Here is a 21,173-nt window from a genome sequence, read left to right as displayed (position 1 = left end):
AAAAAGCAGTATGTATTTTTTGTAGAACACAGATAAGCAAAAAAGATAGAAAATAAAACATCCAAAGACAAATACTTTAACATCTTCCAGACTTTTTTCTGCATATGTACTCATAAATAAGAAAATGTATGCATATGTAAATTTTCCAGAGATTATATATGTACTCTTTTTAGTCTATTTTCTTCTCTTTAACAGTATATTACGAATGTTTTTCCATTGGCTTAATGTTATTCCATGGTATGGATGTGACATAATGTATTTAACCTGTGCCATATAGTTCAACATTTAGATTGTTTCCAATTTTTCATTATTATAAAACAACTCCAACTTTTCTTTTCTAACTGTTAAATCTGCTCTATTACAAATATCCTTGTAACTAAATCTTTACATTCTTCTTTAATCATTTCCTTAAAGTTCCTAGAAGTGGAATTTCTGTGCCCAGAAAATCCTCATTTTTAAGTCCCATGATAAACAATTTAAAAATAGCTCCATAAATAAGTAAAATTTATTTTAAAAACATTTGGTTTTATGCATAAAGAGTATTTTAAAATGTGCTGGGATTCTGTATTAGGGAAATATTCTGAAATATTAAAAATGTACTTGACGTTGATGCTCATTAATTTTAAAAAAGAGCAGTCAGTGTGACTGGGTGGTTTTCTTCAGTCCTGTTCAGCTGCACAAGTGCAGGTGCAGTATAGGAGGAAAGTTAGGTTTAATTAGGTTGGGTTTTTTTTTTTTTTTTTGGTTTTGTTTTTGAGACAGAGTCTTTCTTCGTTGCCCTGGGTAGAGTGCAGTGGTGTCATTGTAGCTCACTGCAACCTCCAATTCGTTGGCTCAAGTGATCCTTCTACCTCAGCCTCCCGAGTAGCTAGGAATACAGGCTCATGCCACTGTGCCTAGCTAATTTTTTCTATTTTTGGTAGAGATGGAGTCTTGCTCTTGCTCAGGCTGGTAGGTTGGGGTTTTGAGAACTGGATAAGTTAGTTCTACAAAGCAAGAGAGGGGCAAAGGATTCAGCATGTATGCAAGGGAGTGACTTTAATGATAGACGTGGAATTTAAGCTGGGTAAGGAGGAAAGTTAGGACATACTAAATGTGAGAGATTGTGAAAAGATGATAAGATAACTAGGTTGTAGATCTTGTTGTGTATGACACATTGTTAAGAGTTAGGTTACTAGGAGGAGCAAGGTAAAAAAAACAAAAAAAACATAGGAAGGGAAGTGAGATAACAGGGTGCTTGAAATTAGTATTATGGAAAGGTTACAGTTACTTTTAATAATGTCTGGTGTATGACCAAGGGAGTGAGTATTCTAAAGGAGAGGGTAGAGGCCAAGAACATTGGACTAGAGAAAATGAAGTACCTGAGATTTCAGGGTATTAAAATATCTTTGTACATTTAAATCAAACAGAATTATGATGTTGGAAAGCCAGTTAATGGAATGACCTTAGAGTCTAATGATCACAACAAAGGGGTAGAAGTGGTAAAATCACAAAATGAGTTTCAAACCAAGGGATTTTAGAGAGGAAGGGAGAGAATGGTCTAGAAGCAGCAAGGAGAAGAACAGGTATTATACTTCCAGGCTCAGTGATACAATGGGTATGGATGAAAAAAATAGCATCCCTTTGAGAAGGTTACAAAGAAAACATTTGTTTTCAGAGGAAAACCAAATTTCATTTAGAGCCAAAGAGGTAAGAGACCATTTAGAGAAGAATGGATTTTGCTGACAACTCTTGAATTCCAAGAGCCCATGATTGAAGGGTTTCTGAAATTTGAGGAGGGGAAAGGGGTCAGAAGAGGGGCTCCAGAACTTCATGGGAACTAAATTCTGAGGAGGAGAGGTGACTTGGTGACTGATACCAATAGGGATTCATTATTTAATGAGGTTAATCCTGATAGTCAAGATAGTGAAGAGGCTGTGAGAGGAAGAGGAAAGAGAGGTGAAGGATATTCCCAGGAGTACACAAAAATCTCCTCTGTGTTGCCAATGCTAGAGTATGGTGTCATCTCTTGGATATAATATAAATACTACCATATGTGGTATGTGTACTCTATTTTGAGAAGATGGCTAGAAATGCTGGAAACTGTTAAAGAATTTCTGATATAGGAAAAATCAAACTCAGTTTCTCCTGCTATACTTTCACAACAAGCTTCTGACACCAGATGTGTGGGGGTTTTCCCCTGCAAATCAGTTCTGCAGCAGACAACAGGTAGGTGTCCTCTAATTCAATTCCAACACCGTCTACCTGGAGATAGCATCAGATCCCACAGGTTGAGGGCTCAGTCCAAGACTGCCCCCGACTTTCAATGCCATTCATAAGCCCCAGTTGTTCTTGTACCCATTCTCTGACTGACTGGGTTTGATTAATTTGCTAGAGTGGCCCAAAGAACTCAGGAAAACACATTTAATGATTTATTATAAAGGATATTTCAAAGGATATAGATGAAGAGATATATGGGGGAAGGAGTTCAGAGCTTCCATGCCCTCCCTGAGCCTGCTGCCCTCCAGGAACCTCCACAACATTTTGGATTATTATTATTTTTTTTAAACAGAGACAGGCTCTCACTCTGTCAACCAGTCTAGAGTACAGTGGCATAATCATAGCTTACTACAGCCTCGAATGCCTGGGCTCAAGAAATTCTGCCTCAGCCTCCCAAGTAGCTAGGTGTACACCACGATGCCCAGCTAATTTGTAAATCTTTTTGTAGAGATGAGATCTACTATGCCCAGACTGGTCTTAAATTCCTGGCCTCAAGTGATCGTCTTGTCTCATTCTCCCAAAGTGCTGGGATTACAGGTGTGTGCCACTATGCCCAGCCCCTTTTGGATTTTTATAGATTTTTATTTTTACTTCATTATAGAGGCATGATTGATTATATCATCGACCATTGGTGATCAACTTAACCTTGAGCATCTCTCCCTTTCCCGGAGGTTGAGGGGTGGGACTGAAAGTTTCAACCCTCATCTGATCACATGGTTTACTCCCCTGCAGCCAGCCCCCATTGTGAGGCTGTCCAGGAGACCTAGCCATCAATCAGCTCAACAACATACAGAAAGATACTTATTGTTTTGGAGATTACAAGGATTTTAGGAGGGTATGCCAGGAAATGAGGACAAGGAGCAAATATATTTCATAGTATCACAGATGTTAAACCTGGGAGTGATATAATCAAACTGTATTTTGGATTTATCACTTTAAAGGAAGATGAATTTAACTGGAATAAAATTGGGAGTACGGAGACTGGTTAAGTGTCCCTTACAGTTAAGTGAGAAATGCTGGTAACCTGACTATGGATATAGTCATAAAGATGAAGACAGGGCAGATTTGAGAACTCTATAGTAGGTAAAACAGGCAAAATTTGGTCATTGATTGGGTTTAGAATAAAACATGGATAAGTATTTTTTTTCCCTTCTTGGGTAACTGGGCAGAGGAAGATGGCAATAATTGAGATAGAGTAACAGAGCAAGGAGCATGGAGTCTGTACTTTTAAAAAATGTATTATGAACATATAAAAACATTCAGAAAAGTAGAAAGAATAATATAACACACTCCCATGTACCCATCACCCACCTTCAATAATTATTGACATTTTGCCACTCTTCTTTCATCTATCCTCCTCCTTTTCTTGCTCTAGTAAGAAGCAAATCCTAGACATATTTCATCCATAGGTCTTTAAGTATGCTTCCTAATGATAAGGACTTTAAAAAAAATAATCACAATGCTATTATGGCACTTAAGAATATTAACAATAATTTCTTAATATATATCTAAAAACCAAGTTTCTAAGTGAAGTTTTTGAGTCAGAATAGATGAGATCACCTAAAAAGGTAGATCAGTGTGAGAAGAGTATAGGGCTCAGGACTGAACCCTAGAGAGTGTTAGTACTTAAGCCCACCAAAGAGACCAAGAATGAAAAGTCAAAGAGATGGTGGAAATATCACAGAAACTGGTGTAGTAGAGTTACAGGAAGAAAAAAGTGACCAGTACCACTAAATGTAACAAAAAGAGCCATGAGCTAAGAGTTGTAAAACAGCCAATGGATTTAGGAAGAAAGATGGTATTGATAATCTCAGCAAGAACAGTTTACATGTAGTGTTGGAGACAAAAATCAGAGTGGAGCGTGGTGGCCACACCTGTAGTCCTACTTACTTAGGAAGTTGAGGCAGGAGGATAACGTGAGCTCAGGAGTTTGAGGTTGCAGTGAGCTGTGATTGTGCCACTGCACTTCACCCTGGGCAATAAGGCAAGACTTAAAAAAAAAAAAATCAGAGTGGAGTGGGTGAAAGAATGAATGAAAAATGAGAAAAAGAAGATGACTAGCATAAGCTATTCTTTACAAGAGTTTGGATGAGAGGAGGAGAGGTGATAACTAGAAGTCATGGGCTAAGGGTAGGAAGGTAATGGGGGAGATGGGGAGACTTGAGCATATCTACAGGTCAATGGAGTGTAAACCATTAGAGGGGAAAAGACAAGTATTTATGGGATAACCAAAATAATGTGGCTTAAGAACAGATGGCTGGACATAGGATCAAGGATGTGAAAGGACTTCTGGAGAGGAAGGGGTAAAAATGGGTATTGAGGTAAGAATGCATGTCAAAAAAATTGTAGCAGGAATGGGATATTATAATTGAGGGGAATCAAATCCATTGGCCTCAGATTTCTGGGTGAAGGAGAGATGATCTCTTAATAAAGAGATAGAGGTCAGGGGTGATGGCTTACGCCTATAATCCCAGCACTTTGGAAGCTTGAGGGAGGGGGATAACTTGAGTGTAGGAGTTTGAGACCAGCCTGGGCAACATAGTGAGACTCCATCTCTACAAAAAATATTTTTAAAAAATTAGCCAGGCATGTTGGCATATGACTACTTAGGAAGCTGAAGCAGGAGGATCGCTTGAGACTCAGAGTTTGAGGCTGCAGTGAGCTATGATCATGCCATTGGACTCCAGCCTGGGTGACAGAGTGGCATCCTATCTCTTAAAAAAAAAGAATGAGAAGGTAGAAATGGGGATTAAGTAAGGGGCCTAAGGAAACTGGTAAAGGTTTGGAACACTGAGAGGAAAGGAGAGGGTGATAAAACACCATGAAAGCATTAGTCAGTAGTGCTGAGCACTCAACTGTGGTAGGAGACTACAACCGTGGTGATAAAAGTCTGTATTTTTGAGTGATTTTCTCCAGCCGTACTCAACTGCCTGGATGTAGAAGTGGAGAAGGTAGACTGTAGTTATTTTTCCAAGGCTGGCATTTTACTGGGTAGATGCAGCTAAGGGAAATATAGGGTGCAGGTAATTCAAATGATCAATAATATATGATCCAGGTGGGCTAGGGAAAGAAAGGAGGTTAGGAGGGGACAGTTAGGTAGGTTAAAATGAAGGGATCATAGGACTAGAGAAGTCAGACACAGAAAAGCAGATTGGTAGGAGAGAGAGGATGAAAGATTTATTCAGAAAATGGGATATTGGAGTTTAAGGTATCTATCATAGAATGGCACCAAATGTTGACAGATTCAGTAGATTAGGTGCTGAAATGGATTAGAAGTAAAGATCCCTGAGGCTGGCCTGTTATAGGAGTTAGTTGCATGAACAGTCAACTTTCCCAGGATCATAGCAGGAGTTGAGCAGAGAAAAAGATTGAGCAGGTGCCACAGTCTTCAGTGAATGTGGGGAAATGACCTGAAGGTCAGCAGATGACAGAGAAAAGAACATTATGACATTGTCCTGAAAGGAAAATATGCCTTTGCTGAAGAGTACAGAAAGAACCAAGATAATGCTAAGCCTCTACCCATACCACCTGAACTCACTGCTGCCTTCCTAGCCCTGTGGTATATAAGGTGTGAGAGAATGAGCAGCTCCCACCAGAAATCGGAGAGGTTGAAAAAGCCTCTGGGCAGAGCAAGCATCCTGTGAAGAGGCTGAGGGTATTGGAGAGTAGAAGGAGCATTACAAGTAGAAAGAACCAGCGGTGAGGAAGCACAAAGCAGCCTGGAAGTAGAGTTGAGATCAGGTAGGAGCTGTAGTGAGGAGATGCATTCCGTTCTGTGCTGGAGAAGGACTGGAAGTGTGGTGCGGTTGGAATTGACAGGCCTCAGCCATCCCACTGTGGCACGAGTTGTTTTGGTATAGAACTGAAAGGATAGAGGCTGCCATAAATTTCGAGAAATTACATAGTGGCAGGTATGGCCTGGGTCTGAGCAGGACTGCTAGATGGTGTGTGGCCAGCGAAGGCCCTGATTTGGGCACAGGTTGGATCCCCGACATCCAGAGCAGCACTGTAGAATCTGGTTACATGTGATGTTTTAAAAGGCTACCGTTTATTTTTACTCTGAGAAAAACACATGTAACATTGGCTGAATGAAGAAATGGAAGTTCCTGATTAAAAGGACATTTGGAATCTGAATGCAGTAAACTTTTTGTCTTGTAGCTATAACAAGAATGTGTGCTTTGAAAGTCAAGTACAGCAGTATATATTTAGCATCTGGTAGCGGAATAGCAGTCTCTTGTGACTGAGAATGACTTTCCATGGTTCTTTTTTGTGCTCTGAAATGACTAATAGAACCATCTGGGATCAGCAGATTTTAATCCCCTGAAGGCTGGAAAAGTCTTATCTGGCCTTACAATTCCCCACAATGTCAGGCCTATTGCCTAGCATGTAAGTGTTTTTTGAATAAAATAGCGAATATGTGGAAAGTCCTTATTCTGCTTTGGCTATTTTTGTCATTCATTTCCTTTTAACTTGTTTGGTAGTTTGTTGTGACCTTAACTTATACTTTTTTGTGGAGCCACTCAGTAAATATTTGGCACAGATATTATACATTTTCTAGAGAAGGAAATTGAGGCTTAGAGAAGTTAGGTAACTCATCCAGTGTCACACAGCTAGTAAGTAGTAGACCCAAAACTCAAAATTAGTTCCAATGGATTCTGAAGGTCAACTTCTTTCTAGTACACTAGAATTAGAAGCAGTATAAGAGGCCTCGGGGTGACCCTGTGTTTCGAGCATAAAGCTTTATGTAGCACTATGGTCTTATCTATTGATGCAAGGATGCTTCTTCTCTTATGACATCAGAGCCCATATGACCTGAGATATCAGCTGTTTCCTCAGACCCTGCTGCCACTGACCAGCCCAGTCTGTACCTAGGCAGGCAGTGGTCCGTGGAGCATTTGTTCCTAGAGTATTCTTCATCTGAGTAGTAGGTTTACTCTCATTTCATGATTCTGTGTGTTTCACATTTTTAGATTGCTCTCAAATATCTCTGAAGCACTTTTAAAAAATACTGTAGCAAAATATGCATGACATAAAACTTAGCATTTTAATCATTTTTAAGTGTACAGTTCCATGGCATTGAGTATGTTTATGTTGTTGTACAACCATCACCACCGTCCATCTCCAGAGCCTTTTCATCTTCCCACCTGAAACTCTTTACCCATTGCACACTAACTTCCCATTCTCTCTCCCCCCCCTCGAATACCCTGGCAACCACCATTCTACTTCCTGTCTCTATTTCTGAAGCACTTAAAAAAATTTTTTTTAATGTAGAATTATTTTATTTTATTCACTTTAGAGCCCTCCATCTAGCAGTCAGGTCATTTGACTGTCAAACTCATTTGTGTATGTGTGCTTTTAATTACAATTCTGCATTGATTTAGAAACCATTTGATACATAAATGCCCATGGTAATGTATGATTTTGGTTTTTGGCTCTGTATTAGTTTTCTATTGCTGTGTAAAAAATTCTCACAAACTTAGCAGTGTAAAACAACACACGTTTGTTATGTCACAGTTTCTATGGATCAGGAGTCCAGCCACAGCTTAGCTGGGTCCTCTGCTCAAGGCCTCATCTGGTTACAAGTCAGTTTTTAATTGGACCCACAGTCTTTTTCTTTTTCTTCTTTTTCTTTTTCTTTTTTTAAAAAAACAGACAATATCTTGCTCTTTTGCCCAGGCAATGGCACAATCATAGTTCCCTGTAGCTTTGAACTCCTGGGTTCAAGTGATCAATCCTCCTGCCTCAGCCTCTCAAGGATCTGGGAGTATAGTTATGTACCACCATGCCTGACTATTTTTTAAATTTTTTGTAGAGATGGGGTCTTACTATGTTGCCTAGGCTGGTCTCTAACTCCTGGGCTCAAGCGATCCTCCTCCCTGGGCTTTCCAAAGTGCTGGGATTATAGACATGAGCCTTTTTTTTTGGGGGGGGGGGGTCCTGCAGTCTTACCAGAAACTTACCTAGGGAAAGATCCACTTCCAGGTGTCCTCAGGTTGTTGGCAGAATTCATCTCCTTGAAGCTGTAGGATTAACTGAAGTCCCCATTTTCTCGCTGTCAGCCAGGGGCCACTTTCAGCTTCTAGAGGCTGCCTATAATCCCTTGACATGTAGTCCTGTCCATAGGCCCTTTCATAACATGACAGCTTAGTTCTTTAAAGCCAGCAAAGGAGAGTTTTTGACTCTCCTGGAAGGCCTGGACCCCCTTTAATAAATCTTCTCTCTTACTAAATTAGGCCAACCCAGGATAGTTTCCTTTCTAAATAACTCAAAATTAACTAATTGGGACATTAATTACATCTGTAAAAATCCCTTCACTCTTGTCATATAACCTAATCTAATCACAGGAGTGACATCTTGCCATATTCTATTGCTTAAAAGCAAGTCTCACAGATCCCACCCACACTAAAGGGGAGTGAATATACTCCCCTTGGTGTGAATATGGGGTTGGGGGCACCTTAGATTCTGTCTGCTATAGCTTTGTGTTTTACTTACTTCACAGGGTTTTTTATCAGCAATTGGACACCCTTTCTCCAAAATGATTTTTAATCATGGAAGGAAAAAGAGGACTTGGGATTACCTTGAATTTGAGGAAGAAGAAGACAAACAATTAGCAGACTCTATGGCTTCTCTGGCATATCTAGTATTTGTACAGGGCATCAGTATCGATCAGCTTCCAATGGTCTTAAGGTAAGAGTTAGGGTTCCATTTATTCATATATTCTAAAAGGAGTATCATTAAACTCTCACTTATCCAATGTCCAATATATACATGTTAACATGCTAATACATTTAAAGCAAAGTCTATTTTTATTCTAAGTGAAACTGGCTACAATCTGTTAAGGCCACTGGTAGTCAAGTCATGAAAAGGGGTGGGTATTGAAATAAACGTGAGGGAATGGTGCGGACAAGAGGCAGAAAGTGTTAAACTTTCTGGACTGCAAACCACCCTGGACTGCAAAGGAGGGAACTGACTAGGTATCCAAAGATACCATCATCTTTTCACTGGATTACTGCTGTAATCCTGAGTGAATATTTATATAACCATTCTTACTCCCTTTTAATCTAATGCATTCTTTTTTTTTTTTGTTTTTTTTTTGTTTTTTTGTTTTTTTTTTGTTTTTTTTTTTTTTGTTTTTTTTTTTTTTTTTTTGAGACAGAGTCTCACTTTGTTGCCCAGGCTAGAGTGAGTGCCATGGCGTCACCCTGGCTCACAGCAACCTCAAACTCTGGGGCTCAGCGATCCTACTGCCTCAGCCTCCCGAGTAGCTGGGACTACAGGCATGCACCACCAGGCCCAGCTAATTTTTTTTTTTTTGTATATATATTTTTAGTTGGTCAATTAATTTATTTCTATTTTTGGTAGAGACGGGGTCTCGCTCAGGCTGGTTTCGAACTCCTGACCTTGAGCAATCCGCCCGCCTCGGCCTCCCAAAGTGCTAGGATTACAGGCGTGAGCCACCACGCCCGGCCAATCTAATGCATTCTTAACACACTAGAAAGGAAAGCCTTAAAAGAAGTCCTTTACTGAAAACCTTTTAGTGGCTTTTTTTTTTTTAATATACAAGGTCTCACCTCTGTCACCCAGGCTGGAGTGCAGTGGCATGGCCATAGTTCACTTCAGTGGCTTCTTATTACTCTAAGAATAAAGTTTAAATGCTTTCACATGACTCGTGAGACAAACTTATGCATGATCCGGTCCCTCCTTGATTGACCTGATTCATGTCCTCCCACCCTTCCTCTTGTTTACTATGCTCCAAAAACACAGACCTTTTTTTGTTTTTTTTGTTTAAGTATGTCTTGAACTTTCCTGCTATAGGGCCTTTAGAACTACCTTTATTCTTAATTGTCATTTTCTGAAGAAAGCCTTCATTCACCACCTAATTTAATTTGCATCATCCCATTATAATTATCTTGACCTTCTTTTCCTGCAAAGTTTATCAAAATTATTTTTTAAATAAATACATAATTTTATAATGTAATGCATTCTGGATTTTAGGGTCTTTAATAATAAGGATTATGTATTTGTCTTACAGGCATTGGGTGTATTTCTTTGTGTGAGTTTGTATATTTACATATGAATATACCTAGGGGTATGTTTGTATATAAATATTGTAATGGATACCATTTGCATGTTCATCATGTATGAAACATTATGCTAATAGCTTTATATGTGTCATATAATCTTTATAATAACCCTATGAAACAGAGCATTATCTCATTTTACAGATGAAAATAACAGGCTTGCATAAGATACTGCTGAAGGGGTGGAATTCAGTCAGTCATATCTGACCCCAGAGCCTGTACTCTTAACCATCACATTCTGCCACCAAAATAACTTATTGTGCGTTAGTTTGCTAGGGCTCCTGTAACAAAGTACTACAAACTGGATGGTTAAAATAACATAAATATATTATCTAATAGTTCTGGCTGCTGGAGTTCTGAGATCAAGGTGTCTCAGAGGGTTGATTTCTTCTGAGGGCTGTGAAGGACAATCTTCCATGCTTCTCTTCTGGATTCTGGTGATTTGCTCCCAATCTTTGGTGTTCTTTGGCTGTAGATACATTACCCTGTTCTCTGCCTTCACATTCATATGGTGTTCTTGCTGTATACATTCCTCTGTGTCTAAACTTTCCTTTTTTTATAAGGACACTAGGCTTACTGGATTAAAGCCCACTCTAAAGACCTCACTTTAAATTGATTACCTCTGTAAAAACCCATATCTCCAAATAAGGTCATATTCTGGGGTACTGGAGGCTAGGACTCTAACATACCTTTTTGGAAGAGACACAGTTCAATCTGTAACAGTATGGGGGCAGTGTGTGTGTATATATATTTTATATATATATTTGTTTTGTTTCTATTTTAGCCCCTTGTACCTTTTGCAGTTTAATATGGGGCATATTGAAGTCTTCTTGCAAAGGTAAGATCATTTGATCATTTAGATGGTATCTCAGAATCAAAAAGTAGTGTTAAAATAGTCCTTGTCAAGATCAAGGGAGACTACCTTCTCTTTGACACACCCTAATTAATTAATTGGTTATTTTATACAACAGTGAAGCAAATACTCATGAGAGAGACAGAAATAAGTCAGAGGTTTTATAGCAAAGTTTATTTTAAACCCAAGATAATATTAACATTTTGTCTTATAAGGAGTTTTCCAGTCATCTATTTCTGAGGTTTCTTCCCTTATTTCAAAAGCTGGTAAATTAAAACACCTCTACCCTACTTCATTCTCCTCCTACTGCATTCTTCTCCATCTGTGGAGGGGCAGTCAGTCAGAGAAGTTCACCCATATTTTTCCTTCATGGACACAATCTGTGAACTGCATCAAAAGGAAGGTGGTATCTTGACAACCCCACTCTTTATAACTTAGACTGTTGACAGTGCTATCACTCAATTATAGCTTTTCTTATTTGAGATGCTAAGAAGCAGGACTTTGTCTTTTTTTTTTTTTTTTTTTTTTTTGAGACAGAGTCTCGCTTTGTTGTCCAGGCTAGAGTGAGTGCCGTGGCGTCAGCCTAGCTCACAGCAACCTCAAACTCCTGGGCTAGAGTGATCCTTCTGCCTCAGCCTCCCGAGTAGCTGGGACTACAGGCATGCGCCACTATGCCCGGCTAATTTTATATATATATATCAGTTGGCCAATTAATTTCTTTCTATTTATAGTAGAGACGGGGTCTCGCTCTTGCTCAGGCTGGTTTTGAACTCCTGACCTTGAGCAATCCGCCCGCCTCGGCCTCCTAAGAGCTAGGATTACAGGCGTGAGCCACAGCACCCGGCCTTTTTTTTTTTTTTTTTTTTGAGACATAGTCTTGCTCTGTCACCCTGGGTAGAGTGCAGTGGTGTCATAGCTCACTGCAACATCCAACTCCTGGGTTCAAGTGATCTTCCTACCTCAGCTTCCCAAGCAACTGGGACAACAGACACGTGCCATGACGCCCGGCTGATTTGGCTAATTTTTCATTTTTAGTAGAGATGAGGTCTGTCTCTTGTTCAGGCTGGTCTTGAACTCCTGAGCTCAAGCAATCCTCCCGCCTTGGCCTCCCAGAGTGCTAGGATTATAGGCGTGAGCCACCACACTGGCCAGGACTTTCTCTTTTTTTAAAAAAAAGGCCTGGTGCGGTGGTACAAGCCTGTAGTTCCAACTATTCAGGAGGCTGAAGCAGGAGGATTGCTTGAGCCCAAGAGTTCTGGGCTATAATGCACTATGTTGATCAGGTGTCTGCACTGTTTGGCATCAGTATGGTGACCTCCCAGGAGTGGAGGACCACCAGGTTGCCTAAAGTGGGGTTAGTCAGCCCAGGTTGGAAACAGCAGGTCTAAACTCCAGTGCTGATCAGTAGTGGGATTGCACCTGTGAATTGCCACTGCACTCCAGCTCGGGCAACATAGCGAGACCCCGTCTCTATTAAAACACACACTCTCTCTCACACACACACACATTTTAAAAAGAAATTACAAAGTAACAGGTATGCATAATTTCTCCAGACAGAAATTTAAGCGTTTTGTAAAACTCTATATCTTTTTTCTTTCCTGATAACATGTTTAAATCATCCTTTGAGATTAGTCAGGACCTTGCAGTACTATCCTCTAGGAACACTGGTGACAGTTTATCAATCCCATCTCTTCCCAGGTGATGGAAGATTTGTAATATGGCAAAGGTTCAAAGCCTCGGCCTACAAGGCAGGAATTTCCAAGGGTTTCCTGCCATAAGTAGTTATTAACTCTGTATTAACTTTGCTGTATTATGTAGGTCTTAATGATGTTTGATTCATTCTACCTAGTTTCTATTATTCATACAGTGAAAATACATATTATTTTGAATCTAAGTTCTGTATTCCTGAGATTTCCAAACTGTTTGGTCATTGAGCCCAGAATAAAACATTTTTAACTTCTTGCATGGTTAAAGTAATTTCCTAGAACCCAAGATATTTTTTTGCCAATGATCTTAAATATTTAGTTAATAATGATTATAAACCTTTTTTTATTTTTTTAAATTTATTTTATTTTTTATTATTATTTACAAATGTTTAGGTTATATGTTTTGCCTTTCCCTCCCCCCCACCCTGGAGTCAGAGCTTCAAGCTATAAACCTTTTTTTAAAAAGTATTATCACAAGTGGAAAGCATGGAATTCTTTTTTTTTTTTTGAGACAGAGTCTCATTTATTGCCTGGGCTAGAGTGCCGTGGCGTCAGCTTAGCTCATAGCAACCTCAAACTCCTGGGCTCAAGTGATCCTCCTGCCTCAGCCTCCCAGGTAGCTGGGACTACAGGCAGGTACCACCGTGCCCGGATAATTTTTTTGTTTTCTATTTTTAGTTGTTTTGGCTAATTTCTTTCTACTTATAGTAGAGACGGGGTCTTGCTCTTTCTCAGGCTGGTCTCCAATTCCTGAGCTCAAGCAATCCTCCCACTTTGGCCTCCCAAAGTGCTAGGATTACAGGCGTGAGCCACCGCACCTGGCCTGGAATTCTTTTTTGAATAAAAAGAATTGAAAAGATTTTAGAGAATAATCAACTAGAATACACACACACATACACACACACACATATATAGAGTTATATCAGGTGTAATAGATCTGAAGATCTATTGATACCAGGAAATAAGCCCTGAGTAGGGTAGTACTGGTCAGATTTAGATGTCAGTAACCATATCAAAAGATCAGATCAAAGATAGATTAAGGATTTTGACTAAATTTTTCTACAGAATTTCTCTTTAATGATATATATTTTAAAAGTCTTTAAATTTCTATTTTTGATTTATTTTTCCTAAGATGAAGAGTCATTCTAAAATAGTTTATAAAATCATGATAAATTTTAATATTCTCTTCTAGAACAGAAGAATCTGTTTTCCCCAAAGGATTGGTAAGAATTTATTTGCTCCCATTATAATTTAAATATATAGTTATGTCAACAAATACAGCTGTTGACTTCACCATATATGTATCTGCATATATTTTACTCTGTAGGATCTGCTGGAGAATGGTTTATTGAGAATAGAAGACAACAGTCTACTTTACCAGTACTTAGAAATCAAGAGTTTTCTTACTGTACCTCAGGTAAATAAACTATGTATTCTGATATTAAAAATAGTCCCTTGCTTATTCTGAACTTAAATAAGGTAAGGGTCTGATTCTTCTCTCACTTCTGACTCCTCTCCCACTTTTCTTCTCTACATCTCTTGAAAACTCTAGTGTTGTCCTGTAGAATTTTCTGTGCTGATAGATGTCTTTGTTATCTGTGCTGTACAGTAGAAAAGCCAGTAGCTGAATCAAACACTTGAAATGTAGCTAATGTGACTAAGGAACTAAATTTTAAATCTAATTTAAATTAATTTAAACTTAAATGGCTATTAGTGGCTACCATAGTTGATAGCATAGCATCTAGTGGAAACTTTCATAATCCCTATACTTTGTTTCTGTAGGGATCTTGGAAAATGAACTTCTTTTACTTTTCTTATAACTTAAGTTCTCAGGACTCCATCTAAGACGTGCACTGACTCATTACTAGAAAGACTAATATACATGTTGATTTTTCCCTCCTATGATTTGTTTATTTTGCCTGGTACTCTTAGTTATGATGTCCAAGTAGGTCCTTAGATGTCAGTGTAGAAACTGTTTTTTCTAATATTTAATGGAAAAACAAGACTTTTGTTAGTAAATCTCCTATCCTCATTTGTCTGAATTTTTAGTATTCACTATTGATAATATAGTTGTTTGTTTGCAGTCAATATTGTTATTTACATCTGAATTTTAAACTTTTTTTATTTTCAGGGCTTAGTCAAAGTAATGACACTTTGCCCCATTGAGACATTGGTACGTAAATATTTGGGAACAAAATAATAATGAGTTATAGTGAGAAAGTTTGATAAATAATTTAATCTTGATTCATTTTATGTAACTATATTTATTATTTATTCCATTTCAGAGGAAAAAGAGTTTAGCTATGCTTCAGCTATATATTAACAAGTTGGATTCACAGGGCAAATATACGTTATTTAGGTATGTATCAAGTGGGGTTAATTGCTAAGTGTGTTGTTGATTAAAAGCCAACTTAGGGGGGTAATTATTCTAGGGTATAGTATGTCAGTATGTTTTACATGTAATCCAACTCCAGTTGGAAGCCATATTAAATTCTCTTATCTGTGATGGCTAGAGAGGTGTTAGTCAAATATTTTGGATACATATTTATGTATATATGTATTAATGAATAATAGTATATATTTCAATTCAGTTAATTGAAATACTCTAAACTTAAAATAGACTTACAAAAGATTAAACTGAGATTGATAATGCTGCTGCTAGAACTTCACATATGTCAATAAAATCTCCATTACAGTTGAAATTAATGCCTGTGAAGTTATAACTTTAGCAGGCTATTCACTATAACTTAATAGTAGAGCTTACTAATAGTGCTTTTTGAGATAGAAAAGATTCTAGCAACTCTCTAAGTTAAACACTGGCAAACCTTCTGTAAAGGGCCAAATTGTAAATGTAGGCTTTTATGGACCTTATGGTGTCTTTTGCAACCACTCAGCTTTGTATTAGAGGTGAGTATGTTCCAATAAAACTTTATTGATAAAATCAGGCAGTAGGCTAGATGTGGCCTGTAAACCTTAGTTTGCTGACCCTCGTCCTAGGTAATAAAAATGAGACTTGGGCAGTCTTAAAGTGCTAAAAAGTATTCTTTGGGATTGGCCAGTAGTAGCACTATTGTTCCTATCTTTTCTTCATTTCTATTGATAGAGTAAGAGCAGGTTTATGAGATCTGAATTTTTAGGTCTTACACCAACTTTCCTGTTCTGTTCCGCCTATATTTCTACCAAGAAATCCCTCCCTTTTTTTTTTCTTTCTTTTTGAGACAGATTGTTACTCTGTTGCCCTCGGTAGAGTGTAGTGGCATCTACCATAGTACACTGCAGCCTCAAACTCCTGGGCTCAAGCGATCCTCCTGCCTCAGCTTCCCGAGTAGCTGGGACTGCAGAGCCACTGTGTGTGGCTAATTTTTCTATTTTTAGTAGAAACAGGGTCTCGCTGTTTCTGGGGCTAGTCTCAAACTCCTGAGCTCAAGCCATCCTGCCTTGGCATTCCAGAATGCTAGAATTACAGTTGTGAGCCACTGCACCTGGCCCCCCTTTTTTCTTAAGCTAGTTATTGAGTTTCCTTTATTTGCAATTAAGCTAGTCTAACCAGCACTAGTCTCTTGTTGTAGGAAATAATTTTGGGAGTTGTTAGGCTATTATACTAGTGTCTTTTCTTGCCATGTTGAATTATTGCAACTATATGCATAAAAAGATTCAAATTTGGTTTAATAAAAATTTCTTATTGGAAAGATTAATTATGAATAGAATTTACCAGGCAGTGAGAGCAATAACTATTACAGATGACTTTGTATTTGGCTGATCACCTTGGTAATTATCTTCACTGTGGATTTTGTGTTCCTAGAAATAACACATAGCCAATTTGAATTTGTAAAACTTTCATCACCATGTAATTATAATGCAGTCCAGGATAATTTCATATACCCATTGCAATTTTACTTTCAAGGTGCTTATTGAATACAAGTAATCACTCAGGTGTGGAGGCCTTTATTATTCAAAATATCAAAAATCAAATTGACATATCATTAAAGGTAAGAGCATAGCCATTATATCAATTATCAATATATTTTATTTGGTAGGGTGTATATATTCATATGTAGAATACATTAATGTGGTTTTTGCCCCATAGTCTTTTTCTTTCTCTAGTATTAAGGTATATATTGTTTGTCTATTTCTAATACTTTCTGTGAAAACCCTGAATTTGGAAATTTTGTTAACTACAAATTTATATTAATTCTTTGAGCTTATAATATGACTTCATTTTGTTTTGCTATATGCTTCTGAAAAGTTAATGGAAACTTAAGTCTTACCTGTTTGTGAATATCAGTAATTCCATATAGAAAACAGAGCATGTACCAGTGTTCTCCAGTTGGCAAGATTTGTTCCAGGTGCCTGGAAATTGAATGAAAGTATGGAAATTAAAGTTAAAATATATATATATATATTTTATTACTATTTTTGGGACAGGGTCTGGTCTCACTCTTTTGCCTGGGTTAGAGGTGCAGTGGCATCATCATAGCTCATTACAACCTCAAATTCCTGGGCTCAAGCAATTCTTCTGCCTCAGCCTCCTAAGTAGCTGGGACTACAGGCATGTGCCATCACACCTGGCTAATTTTTTAATTTTTTTTGGTAGAGACAAGGTCTCACTATGTTGTTCAGGTTGGTCTTGGACTCCTGGCTGCAAGCAATCCTCCTACATCAGCCTCCCCAAATGCTGGGATTACAGGCGTGAGCTGCCACGCCTGGCCTAAAAAATATATTTTAAATGTGTGATAGTTTGTAGCATCAAGGTATTAGGGAAAACATAATTTATCAAGCTATTATTTCAAGCCCTTTTCTAATTTTCCTTTTGGTTTTCAGAGAACACATAACAACAAATGGTTTACAGGACCACAGCTGATTTCCCTTCTAGATTTGGTACTCTTTCTCCCAGAGGGTGCTGAAACAGATTTATTGCAAAACTCAGATAGGTGAGATGACTGTTACTAAGGTTCAAATAGTAAATTCAGAATAAAATGTGAAGCTTCTGCTTAGACAACCTAACCGAATAAAATGTATTTTCTTGTGATTTTATGATCAGTGGTTAATTCATTAAATTTCATAAAGACTTTCATATTTAAGTGTTTCAATAATATGTAGAAACATAACCAAAAACTCTTCTTTGCAGATGAATGCCCACCATTATGATTTTATACCTTTGATGTACCCAGCATTTGATAGAGATTTGCCACTACAGCATTTGTGACCAAAAAATAAGAATCTGTGTCTATAACTTATAAAAGGCTTATTACATGGTTGAGTTTTGTTGTTTTATTTAGTTTTCTAGGTGATCATTTTTTTATATAGAACATGTAATTTCCCTTTTAATACACTGGAATAAATGATGTTGAGAAATGGTTGTAAGCATTTACAAAAAGAATTTTAAGATTCAGAAAACAACAAATGATGCTTCTCAAATATTAAAGATAAAGCTTTCTTGAGAAAATAAGGAAAGTAATTTTCATATTTCTATTTTGTAAACTTAAGTGGAAAACAAGAGTAATAAGTTATTACTAGTCCAAAAGACATATCAATGGGAATAGTTTCAAATAGTGACAAATGTAATTATAACAATATAGCCAAGGTGATTTATTCATTGAAATTGCTGTTGATTATATAAAACTATACTGTAAGTAACAAATTATATATATTTTTAATTAACAGGATTATGGCTTCATTAAATTTATTGAGGTATTTGGTTATCAAAGACAATGAAAATGACAATCAAGTAAGTGAATTATTTGAAAAAAGAGATTGTGAGTATAATCAAAAGCATAAGGAATGTTTCAGATTTTCTTGATCAGTACCTACTTAAGCCAGAATTTACCATCTTACCCAGCTATAAGGGATGGGGAAAGTGCCAGCAATTATTCTGAAACCCGAAAGTTAATTTCTAGGAGCATTCACTACCTCACATCCAGCTTTCCTTTCCCTTTCTATTTCCTGTTTTACCTCTCCTCCCTTGAGGAAAACATTGCTAAGCCCTCTTGAGTAGATAAGTTGCAGGTCCAAAGTAAACTTATCTTGTGGCGATCAACATATATTTGAGTGTCTTGTTTGGTTTCCTCTACCTGTAGTTACTGATTTAAGTCTAAGATATATAAAATAAAATCATCTGATATTTTAATATCACCTCATCAGACATGACAAATTGAAGCATTTTCAGCACTAAAACTGAATTTAACAGCACCTTTTTAGATAATGTGTAGGAAGTTGGATTTTTTTTCTCTTAATAGCACATCATTAGAAGTATTCAATAAATAGAAAACTATTTGAGGGAGATTTGTCATACAGTAAAATTATATTGGCTTCTTCTAACTACCCTGTTCTATTAATTGCTTTCCCTGTATGCGTCACCTCTGTTAACTGTAACTACCTGAATCATGTGTTGTTAGTCTGCTTTTTTTTTTTTTAGAAAATAGTAAAAGGAATGAAAATAAATTGATTTTTATGTAAAGATGCCAAAGAGATTTTTTTTAATTAAGTAAATCATGATGTGAGAGGAAAAGTTTATAGGAAAGGTTGTGGTTTCTTTCTCTCTTGACAGATCTAGTAGATCCAGTAATTTGACCTCCAGTTCATCCCTCTTCAGCTGGAAATAGTTATTTTCTATTATTGACTAGTGCTTACTCTGTACCAGATTCTATCTTTTTTTCAACACTTTATTATAAAAATTTTCAAATATACAACAAAGTTGAAAGAATTTTACAATGATCACTGATTTACCCACCACCTAGATTCTACCATCTTACTATATTTGCCTCGTTATGTATCCTTCTCCACCCTCTGTCCATCAATCAATCTATCTTGTTTTTTTGATGCATTTCAAAGTAAAATGCAGACATCCGCATACTTTCTGCTAAATATTTCAGCATGTAACTGTAGAGTTACATGTATTAAATAGTATTAAACAGTTAAATATTTGTCTATAGTTTTTCTTTGATCACTTCTTGGCCTTTTGGCTAAGATCAAGTGTAGTTTTTCTTTGAGGTAAAATTTACATAAAATGAAATGTATAAATTGTACATTCACTGGATTTTAACAAATTCATAGATCTATGTTATCCAGACTTGTTCAAATATAGAACATTACCATCATTACAAGTAATACCTACATGCTCCTTCCCAGTTAATTCTGACCTTATTGTTCCACCTTCCCCACCTCTGCCAGGGGCAACCACTGTTCTGGCCAAGGACTATATATCATTTGTTTTTCACAATGCTATAAGAAAAGTACTCTTTATTTTCCCTTTTCATAGATAATGTAGGCACAAAAAGGATCATTAAGTTGCACAAGGGCACACATCTATTAAATAGTAAGTAGTAAAGATATGACCCCACATTTATTAGGTATGGAGCACAGGGTAATACAGAGGCAGCAGATTGGTCTCTGCTTAGAGAAGGAAGATTTGAGAACAGTTGAACGTTGTGCAATGTCTCTTATGATATCCACAGATAATGCCTTTTGTTTACCATGCACATTATATGGTGAAGAAAGGGACACAACCAGCTTATAGGACTGCCCTCTTATTTAATATTTTAAAAAAATTTTTCTTAAGGATAAAAGATTCTAAATTATTGCTATGTGATTACCATAAGAATTACCATACCAGGGAAATTAGCAAATAAACCAGTCTAAGATTACAACCTGATATTTTTGAGGCAGCTTAAGAGCCTGTCCATCCTGAGTGCAGTTATAATAGATAATGTATATAAACAATATGCAAATTTATCTGCTCTGATTAATTACAAAATGATAGCTTTTGAGTGTTTAGAAGTTTAGGTTAAAGGAAAAACAGATACTCTGGTGATGCTGAATTGTGGGGCATTTTATTCAAAAGGACTCCTACCAGTGCCTGTTTTTGACCAGTGAAGTGTGCTAAGTGAGTAAATAGATTAAAAGCTGAAACACAGTCAGAAAGGTGAACAGGAAAATTAAATAAGAACAGAACCATTCAAATACAAAGACAACAAAGTGATTCATAATTGAATAATCATTTTTTTCTCCTGCTACTTTGGGTTACTATCAACTCACTTATTCTTTTCATAAGCCACTCCCTCCTCACCCTACTATTTCATACATCTTTATCTTCCTGCATTTGTTTCAGGCACCTTCTCCCATGCTTCAGTTTCACATAACTTTTCTTGAATGTGAATAGTATCAACTATGCCTCTATCTCTATTGGCAAAACCAACTTAGTTTTTGTACCTAATGTTCTCTATTTGGCAGGTTACCTTTAAATAATTATTAGTTGTTTTGAATTACAATAATTTA

The 21,173-nt window shown here is 37.2% G+C and overlaps 1 protein-coding gene and 1 pseudogene across 1 annotated transcript in view; both read left to right on the top strand.

Moving 5' to 3' along the window:
• Positions 1–21,173, top strand: part of GLMN (glomulin, FKBP associated protein) — a 44,720-nt gene that overhangs the window by 9,781 nt on the left and 13,766 nt on the right. The window contains exons 8-16 of the mRNA XM_075999844.1: positions 8,759–8,946; positions 11,125–11,178; positions 14,092–14,122; positions 14,227–14,316; positions 15,031–15,072; positions 15,185–15,258; positions 16,804–16,888; positions 17,721–17,830; positions 18,564–18,627. Of these exons, the coding sequence (XP_075855959.1) occupies positions 8,759–8,946; positions 11,125–11,178; positions 14,092–14,122; positions 14,227–14,316; positions 15,031–15,072; positions 15,185–15,258; positions 16,804–16,888; positions 17,721–17,830; positions 18,564–18,627 (738 nt within the window). The remainder of the gene's footprint in view (positions 1–8,758; positions 8,947–11,124; positions 11,179–14,091; positions 14,123–14,226; positions 14,317–15,030; positions 15,073–15,184; positions 15,259–16,803; positions 16,889–17,720; positions 17,831–18,563; positions 18,628–21,173) is intronic.
• On the top strand, positions 19,842–19,974 carry LOC142869639 (uncharacterized; annotated as a pseudogene).

Source organism: Microcebus murinus, chromosome 2, assembly GCF_040939455.1.
Source record: "Microcebus murinus isolate Inina chromosome 2, M.murinus_Inina_mat1.0, whole genome shotgun sequence".
NCBI classification, from domain to species: domain Eukaryota; kingdom Metazoa; phylum Chordata; class Mammalia; order Primates; family Cheirogaleidae; genus Microcebus; species Microcebus murinus.
Note: the sequence above shows the minus strand (reverse complement) of the source record. Positions and strands in the feature narration are given on the sequence as shown.